A 9114-nucleotide genomic window follows, 5' to 3' on the forward strand; every position below is an offset into this window, starting at 1 on the left:
ACCCGCCCTGGCCTGGTGCTTTGTTGTGCTTTTTTGTTTAGGGCTGTCGGGAGCCAGCCCTTAGAGGGGGGGTACTGTCACGGTTCTGGGTCCGTCGGACCCAGTATTTTGAGTTTATTATATTTTGGTTTAATTTTGCATTATGGATTGTTTTCTTATTCTCTTGTAGTGCTTGTGTTGGTGGTGGCGATGATGGTGATGATTATTATTGGAGTTTCATGTTTCTGTTTTCGTGTTTTAGGAATTGTGGTTTCACTTATAGTTCAGTTCCATGTGTCATTTTCTGTCTGTCACTCTGAGTTCGTGTCTTTGAGTAGTGTTTCATGTTCCTGTTTTATTGTGAAGGTCTTTGTCTTAGGTTAGTGTATGCAGCTTGGTTCCCCCGTCTCGTTAGCCCTGATCCTCCCCAGCTGTGTCTCCCTCCTGTTGCGGATTCCCTCATTACCACCCTGTGTATATAAGCCCTGTGTTTTCCCATGCCCGGTGTTGCGTCGTACCATCAGACTATGCCTGTGTGTTTCCGTGTCAGTGTTTCAGTATTTCAGTTTTCACTACCATTGCTCAGTTTATGTTTTGTTTTCGTGCCAGCAATAAAGCTGAGGTTTAAGTTACTATTCAGTGTCTGAGTCCTGCGATTGGATCCACCTCTCCATCCGCCTGCACACAGAGCCCTGACAGGCTTGTGTACACTGTTAACCTTTGCTGTATTTTTCACAGTAAAATACCACAAAATGCCCAGTAACTTACCTGAAAACATTTCTACAGTTAATTACTGTAATTTGCTATGCATTATGGGTATATTAAGGTTATTTACAGTAACTTACTGTATTTTTTAAAATTGCGGTAGTAGTTATACCTACCGTTAAAACATTAGCAGTAGTGCTACTGTATTATGTGATTTGAATGGTTCATCATACTGTTTGTGTATTTTTACTCTTTCAGTGGTTGGTTGCAATAGTGCATTACATTTTAACTCTTGAACCCTGAACAAGATTCACACTTCCTTTTATTAATTTTTGTACTTGCCACTATTCTGTTGTTGGATTTCACTTAGGCTGTTGCTGCTGTCTGTTTTTTTGTGTAATTTTGTACTTGTGACAAGTAGTGAATAAAGTTATTTAAAAAAGACGCAGAAAGGCGAACTTCAGTCAGTGGAGAATATTGTAATAATTTGGCGGAGGCTTCTCAGTCGAGCAGTAACTGAATTGCTCATTTACTGAACGTGCAACATGTACAGAACTCTTCTGGGAACTAGTCAACCCAACTTAGTGAAACACACACTGAATGCATGCTGGCCCCGCCCACGTACCTCTACCAACCACCACTCCATATCCTGACTGACATGACCTGTGATCCAGTGATTGACAGGAGAGGAAAGACAGGCTAACTTTGTTAGCTCTTCGTTAGGATATGCTCGAGAGGACAAAAGATTTTGCACCTCGTTATTGTTGGACCTCTGTGTGGAAACAGCGAACGGGACGTCATAAGGTAATGCAAACGACTCTCCTACCTAACATACTCGTTTATTAATTTTTAAGAGCATATATATTTTTTGTGTGTGTGTGGGGGAGGGGGGGCTTAAACTCGGTGTTAGCTTGGTCGAAATAGCACATTAGCTGAATTATTCTGGAAAAAATAGGTTGTGTGTGTTTTTTTTTTCTTTTCTTATTTAAATATATATTTAGATATATATTTTCCACGGGGAGGGACGAGGAACACAGGCGCAACGACAGTCTTTGTCTTTTTCCCGCCGAGTGTGGTGCATTGTCCACCTGCGCTTCTGTTCTATGACTATTGAGAAGCTGGCCACGCTAACAGTGGCACATTTAGCTTCAGCTCTTTGAAAGACAAAGCAGCAGGTAAAAATACACATTTAATGAGAATAAAGAAAGACAACTCTTTTTTTCGAAATTTAGAGACTGCTAAAACAATCTTATCCAGTTTTGAGCTTGCTCATGTAGGTTAGCCTGCTTTATTTAATTTTGTGTGAGCTGCAGTACACAACATTAAAAAGTTAATATAACATTAGGTTGGTCGCGCGAGGAACTCCAACCTAAGTTTAATATTTATTATTTTTTTAAGTGGGAAGGGGAGCATGTTTTTTTTCTTTTCTTTTTCATAGGAAAACCATGTAACCTCTGTGTTAGGTTAGTCAAAAGAGCAATTAGTTGAATTATTCTGGAAAAGATGGGTTGTGTGCTTTTTTTTTTTTTTCTTTTATTTACTTATGTAAATATATTTTTCAAGGGTTAAATAAATGCAACATTAAATTAACAATTGTCTCTCTGTCTTTTCCCGCCCAGTGTGGTGCATTGCTGTCCTCCTGCCCTTGCTGGCCGCGCTGACAGTGTGATGTAGCCTCAGTTCTTTGAGAGACAAGACAAAACAGCAGGTAAAAAGACATATTTAGTGAGAATAAAGTTAGACAACATTTTTTTGGAAATTTAAAGACTGCTAAAACAATCTAACCCAGTTTTGAAGTTTCTCGTGCAGGTTAGCCTGCTCTAATCTCAACTGTGGTTTATTGTTTCATAGGTTCCATTTAAAAAGCAAGACAGTGTAGTGGTCTGTAAATTAGTCGCAGTTAGTTGCAGTGCCATTGTTAAGGGGTTTAACGTCCTCCAGTGTTTCAGGGTCTGCATGGTTTAAGTTAATAACATTGATCTATAGATAGTTTTTCTTTTAACTTTTTCCCATTTTTTGATACAACCCAAGAAATGTAGATCCCTTCTTTAATAATAGAACAAACAGATAATAGATTGAGATGTTTTTCAGTCACTGTTGTGTTGTTGCCATGCTCTTTGCAAATTAAAAGTTAAGTCAAATTCACACACATGCAGCCATGTACAGGTGTAAATTTTGTGGTGTTTGTAGTTCAGAATTAAGACAATTTTGTTATCATATGAAGAAACATCAGCACACAGCTAATTATCGATTCACATGTGGAATAGAGCAATGTCCTTCTTCCTATCGAACATTTTCTGCATTCAGATCCCATATGCACAGGAGCCACCGCTATCGCAGGGCTCAGACTAAACACACCCATTTTAAAGGAAATCTTGCTTGTGGAGTTGAGGCGTGTTTCTATGTGGCAGAGAATATTTCAGCATTATGCACTCACTTGAGATTTCATATTAAAGATGGCAAGAAAGTTGTCTGTCCTTACGATGACTGCCACAAACATTTCAGAGTGCGCTCATCTTTTGCCACACATTTATCCAGGAAACATAAGCCGGTGATAACAACTCAGGTGTCAACTCTCCCCGAAAATATAGACTGTACTCAGCCTTCTGAGGAGAATCTGACTCAAACTCCATGTGATCATCTAGAGGAGTGTGATAATCAAGAAGAGACATTTTTACATAATTTGGCTCTTTTCTACCTGAAAATGCAAGCCAAGATGCTGTTGCCAGCGAGCACAATACAGTGTATTCTTGATGGATTTCAGCATGTCCATAGCACTTCTATGTCAGATGTTTTTGACAAGTTGAAGGGCAAGCTTTCTGAGCTAGACATACCACAAACTGAGATAGAAACGATTATTCAAAATCTCTCTAAAGAGGATGTCTTCACAATATACAACAAAGGAATACTCAGATCTGACAAAACAAGGAGAACATTTTACAAGCAGTATTTTGACTATGTTGAACCCACCCAGATTTATCTGGGAAGTGATGCTGCTGGAAAGGAATGCTTTTGCCAGTACATTTCCATCAAAGAGACATTAAAATCCCTCCTTAGACAGTCAAGTGTTAAAGAACAATATCACCAATCCAAAAATCATACCTCTTCCAACATGGTTGTAGAGGATGTGGCAGATGGAAGAAACGTAAAAGAAAATGCTCTGTTAAAAGACAATCCTTCTTCATTGTCCATCATCCTTTACCAGGATGGATTTGAGGTTGTGAATCCTCTTGGGTCAGGGAAGAAAAAACATAAAGTTTTGGGGGTTTACATGAGTCTAGGTGAGGTCCAGCCACACAATCGCTCTTCAGTTGATCCCATGCAGTTGGTGATGCTGTGCAGAGAAAGGGACTTCAAGACATTTGGTCAGGAGAAAGTTTTCTCAAGTATTATCACAGACCTTAAAGATCTAGAAGATACAGGGATTGAGACAGATGATGGAAATACCCTCAAAGCGGCCTTGATTTCCATTTGTGGAGATAATCTTGGTTCACACTGCTTAGGTGGTTTCACTGAAAACTTCAGTTGTAGTACGCATTTTTGTAGATACTGCTTGATTGAAAGGAGAGACTTTGAAAAGACACCACTAAAGCTTGGTCCAAAAAGAAGCATCACTGGTCACAAGGAGAGTGTACAACAGCTATCCACCACTGACCAAGACATGGTACAGGGGGTAAAGTTTGACTCACCTTTCAGTTCTCTGAAATATTTTCATGTCTGCACTGGGCTTCCCCCATGTTTGGGTCATGATTTATTTGAAGGTGTAGTCTCTGATGACTTGGCATTGTACATCAGTCATTTAGTGAAACAGGAAAAGCATTTCACTTATGCACAACTAAACAGGTCGATCACACAGTTTAAATACTCAGGGAATGATAGTCTCAGTAAACCATGTGAGGTTAAGGAGTGTGGCAAAAAACTTTCTGGTTCTGCAACACAGAACTGGTGTCTGTTGCGACTGTTTCCATTGTTGGTTGGTGACAGGATAAAAAATCCTGAGGACAGTCAGGTCTGGCAACTGTATCTACAGCTCAAGGAAATGGTTGAGCTCATATGTGCTCCCAAGATCCATCATGACCAGATTGCATACCTTAAGATAATAACTGAGGAGTATGTTCATTTAAGACACACAATTTTCCCTAATCACCCACTCAAGCCCAAGCATCACTATTTACTGCACTATAGTGACCTCTTTTTGCACTTTGGGCCTCTTATTCGTTTGTGGACTCTCCGGTTTGAGAGTAAGCATTCGTATTTCAAGGAATGCGCCCGGAAACTGCACAACTTTGTTCACCTTTGTAAAACACTGGCAGAAAGGCACCAGCTGCTTCAGGCGTACCTCAGCAGTGGACCATTGTTTGCTCCAGCAGTTCAAGCAGTTGGTGAAACTAGTGAATATGATGAGCAGTTGTACAATGGTCTAATTCAGGAGTCTGTCAGGACAGCTGGCTTGATGAAAGAAACTACGTCAGAGGTATCAGCAGTAGTTTACAAAGGAACAAAATATTGCAAAGGGCTTGTTGTTGCGATGGGTCATGATGAATGTGGCCACATCTTTGGAAAAATCTCAGTGATCCTCATCAGTCACAAACAAGTACACTTTGTTTTGGACATCCTTCAATCTGTGATACTGATCAACCTTGGACTTCACTGTCTACACAATTCTGAGAAAAGATTCATATGTGTTCAAGCAGACAGTTTGTTTGATTACTACCCTCTGCCAGTGTATATCGCTTCAGGTTTAACCGTTGTATCTTTGCATCATTCAGTATCATCCTCTTAATTCATTGCAGATATGGACAGTGGCAGCCTACGTCATGAAATTAACCTGGCATTACCTGACCTGCATGAAGAGACAAAGAGGGCAGTTATTGAGCACCTGACAGACATTATTGGTGTCAGAAACAGAGAAGATCTCCTGTTTGTTGAGCCTGATGATATCAAGCCTTTCTTGACACCAATTCAAAGTCGAAGACTTGTTCAAGTATTCAGAAAAGGTGAGAATGCATTAATGTCATAAATGGTTGCAGACCTATCTTGAAAATAGTTGTAAATTAGTTATTTTGAGAGTTATTTTGAAATTGTACTTTATTTTTCAATTCATAGTTCATAAAAAATCTAGCTTTCAAAACTAAAACTAGCTTTCATTGCCATTGGTATTATTTCTCCAACACTCTTGCTTTTGTGTCTCATATAAGAGTATTACTCAATAAATACTCCAAAAAACCCATCTGTACATAGTTAATGTGAAATTGTTCTGCTGTGTTTATGTGTGTGTGTGAATATCGACGACCAAGTGGAGTCTGGCTCTTCAAACAACCCAAAGGAACCTGAAACCACCTGCTCAACAACTGTGCAAGTGCCACTACAGGCTAATTCACTCTGTTCTGCACAAGCATCAGGTCAACTCCCTTCCACACAACCAAATGTAAGCAACACCTCCTGGATCAGCAATTTTTCAGTTCCCTGGGAGAAGATGCCAACAAGACTTTCACAGGCCTTGGCATCTGGTGGAATGGCTCACCCAGAAGACAGGAGAATAATGATTAGGACTGTTGTAGAAGAAATGAGAGTACACTGCCCCAACCCTAACAGAGCTGCTTGTGGGGAGGTAGCTAGAGCTATTGTATCTAAGTATCCCGCTACCTTTGCAGATAAGACTGCAGAAGGTGAGCAATTAGGCTGTGGTTATTATTCCCTACTCAAACAGCTTAAAACAAGAGTTGAACATGTAAATAGAGACAATGTCAGCAGCAGAATCCGGCAGCCAAGGAAAAGGTCTACCAGGGAAAACAATGAGGGTGATGTTGCCATCAAAAGGGCGAGATCTGAACTTGATAGCTATGGTTGCATCAACTGGCAACCCACAACCCTACCAGAAGGAGAAACGACTGAAACTTTGGAGACAAAAAGACAGACTATGTCAACTGTCTTCAGATCAGCAGGTCCTCAAGCAATTGAAACAACAGATGTAAATACTTATATGTCTTTGACTTATATTTACCAGAGGCACATGCTTAATTCTTGGCCTGCCCCCACCTTATGTGAGGTTCAAGAGCACTGGCCATTTCTTTTTACTAAAAGAGGCCTCTGCACTCACTTCCACACACTCACAGATATTGAGGTAGATACACGTCTCAGTGAAGCCCTTCTTACGAAAGGAAGGAGAATTTTGAACTTCTTTCAAAGCCAGAGACTTCAGTGGAACAAGGAGATTGAACATCTGCTACGTGAGTGCGACAGTGCAAAGCTGAACCACAACCAGATCGCCACAGCAGCCATCCTTCTTCTGATGAAGTACTTCCAAGAAAAAGAGGACTCAATCTTCATCTTGGCTGATGTAATTATATTTAAAATTTTACACATGCACTCTCAATACTGTGAACATAAAGGAAAAATATTTCAATGATTTTGGGTATCATCATTCAAATCATTTCCTTTTGTGTTTTAAAGGCTTTTTCCACCAAGATGTCTGTTGAGAGAGAGATGACCTTACCCATCACACCAAGGGTAATAGCGCTTGGTAAGTAAATAGTTTCAATCCTCTTATAATATTTTTGTAAAAAATCTAGGTAATTATTGTGGTATTTGTACCCACAACAACTTACTTAACAGGGGTTTGTCTGTTTTATATTGTATAAAAAATAGAATAGTTTGCTGCTGTTTCTCTTATTATTTATTATACACAATGACCAACAGGAAAAAACAGCCTAACTTTTCAGCACAGGCCAAAATGCCAAAACATTAGGCAGTTTTTTTCCTGTAATTGATCATAATTTTCATTACATAATAAATAATAAGAGAAATAGCAGCAAACCGTGTGGATTCTATTTTTGTACAGTGTGAGGCCTGCTATCCAGCATTCTTGTGGAAACCTTATTTGTAAGGGTGAGCACATTGTCTTATTGGACTCTTGTCTGTTTTTAGGGAATAATTTCATGTCTGCAAGCCGCTGGATGATCAGTTTGGAGGGCAAGGTATTTTATGAGCCTGAGCAGATGCATGACTTTGCCAGCACCCTTGCTGTCTTCTTTGCGTCATACTACGTTTTCAACCTTGAGTATCAGGAGTCAGCGTCCATCACACTGGAGATGATACAGAGGTAAATACTTTACACCATTAAAGCTTAGACCATTTAAGAATGAAATATATGTGATAGCTTGACTACAGTTGCAGAAACATATAGGTGATTGCTGTAATGTATGTTTTAATTTTGAAATTAAAGCAGCCTTTTTCCATTAAAAGGTTCTTTGTGAGGATCAATCCAGACATGGGAACAAAATGCCCTGCAAAACTTGGTACAAGCCGCAAGACAGGTCGTGTCGTAAAGAGGAAGGTTACAAGCGTCAGCCCTCGGATCACCACCTTCCTCCAGCGGCTCTCTGAGTTTGAATGGAGGACTTCCAACTAGGTAAGAATACAGAAATGATAATATCTTTTACATAGCTGATAATTATATACATACTGCACACACATCCATACAACAGTATGAATGATCTCAGACAGATGTGAACAAGTGAATAACCTGAGCAAACATGAATATTGATGATGTGTCTTTGACAGGTGGTGATGAAGACTACGCTGAACCTGACCATCCTGGTAACGGAAATCTAAATCCCATTTCACATTCTATTTCCTGGGACCCACTGATAATTATTACATTTTGTAAATGATTTTTGTTTTATAATTGTAATAGTTTATTTAATGTTCATGCTGGTGGGTTTGTCCTGTTTTTAGTGGAATGAAAAACTGTTTTCCTTAAAAAAAATCAGACACAGAAAGGTGAAGGACTGTGTAGTTTTCATATACGCTTCTATTTATTTTGGTTATTGACATTGTTTTTATTCAGTCGAAAAATGTTTTTCTTGTTAAAATTTTTTTTATCAACAATAAATGTTGGTTTAATTCACTATTCTGAGACTACTTTATTGAATTATATTGTTTTTTGTAAATGTTCTTATATTGAATATGAATGTTAATATTATTTTATATGCTGTAAAACAATTACAGTCTAAACAAATTATACTGTACACAATTACAGTGTTATACCATAAACCACATTTGCAGTACAGTGATACTATAAAACTTAATCACGGTAAGTCTTTCTAACTGTAAACCACGTTTACAGTAAAGCTGTTATACTGTAATATATGTTTACAGTAAAGTGGTTGAACTGTAAAACATCATAACAGTAAAGATACTGTAGATCAGTAATTACAGTAACTTACTGGCAATAGTGTTGCCAGTAAGTTGCTGTAAAAATACAATAAAATGTCTAACAGTGTATCCTCTAGGTAACAAAAGCTCAACACTGCGCCTAGCATTCTGGAGCACTTCTGTTGTCTTTTGTACATGTTTTGGAGTTTTTACGTGCTTCTGAGGCTACGTCCACACGTACAAGGGTATTTTTGAAAACAGAGATTTTCCGTT

At 38.9% G+C, this 9114-nt stretch overlaps 1 protein-coding gene across 1 annotated transcript; it reads left to right on the plus strand.

Moving 5' to 3' along the window:
- The first annotated feature begins 681 nt into the window (after positions 1-681).
- Positions 682-8593, plus strand: LOC102082790 (uncharacterized). The gene is made up of 8 exons (XM_019357204.2): positions 682-1488; positions 2304-2392; positions 5478-5681; positions 5982-7024; positions 7138-7207; positions 7612-7786; positions 7930-8095; positions 8248-8593. Exons 3-7 carry the CDS (start codon positions 5480-5482, stop codon positions 8093-8095), a joined length of 1656 nt encoding a protein of 551 aa, XP_019212749.1. The 5' UTR covers positions 682-1488; positions 2304-2392; positions 5478-5479; the 3' UTR covers positions 8248-8593.
- Positions 8594-9114: the final 521 nt, after the last annotated feature.

The sequence above is a fragment of the Oreochromis niloticus genome, unplaced genomic scaffold (assembly GCF_001858045.2).
Source record: "Oreochromis niloticus isolate F11D_XX unplaced genomic scaffold, O_niloticus_UMD_NMBU tig00007510_pilon, whole genome shotgun sequence".
Taxonomy (NCBI): domain Eukaryota; kingdom Metazoa; phylum Chordata; class Actinopteri; order Cichliformes; family Cichlidae; genus Oreochromis; species Oreochromis niloticus.

What these genes read in the sequence shown, in the direction of transcription:
- LOC102082790 (XM_019357204.2), top strand. Translation starts at nt 5,480, where the DNA reads ATGGACAGTGGCAGCCTACGTCATGAAATTAACCTGGCATTACCTGAC. An exon ending in CAATCTTCATCTTGGCTGAT is followed by an intron (nt 7,025 to 7,137) that starts GTAATTATATTT and finishes TGTGTTTTAAAG; the next exon opens with GCTTTTTCCACCAAGATGTC. An exon ending in ACCAAGGGTAATAGCGCTTG is followed by an intron (nt 7,208 to 7,611) that starts GTAAGTAAATAG and finishes GTCTGTTTTTAG; the next exon opens with GGAATAATTTCATGTCTGCA.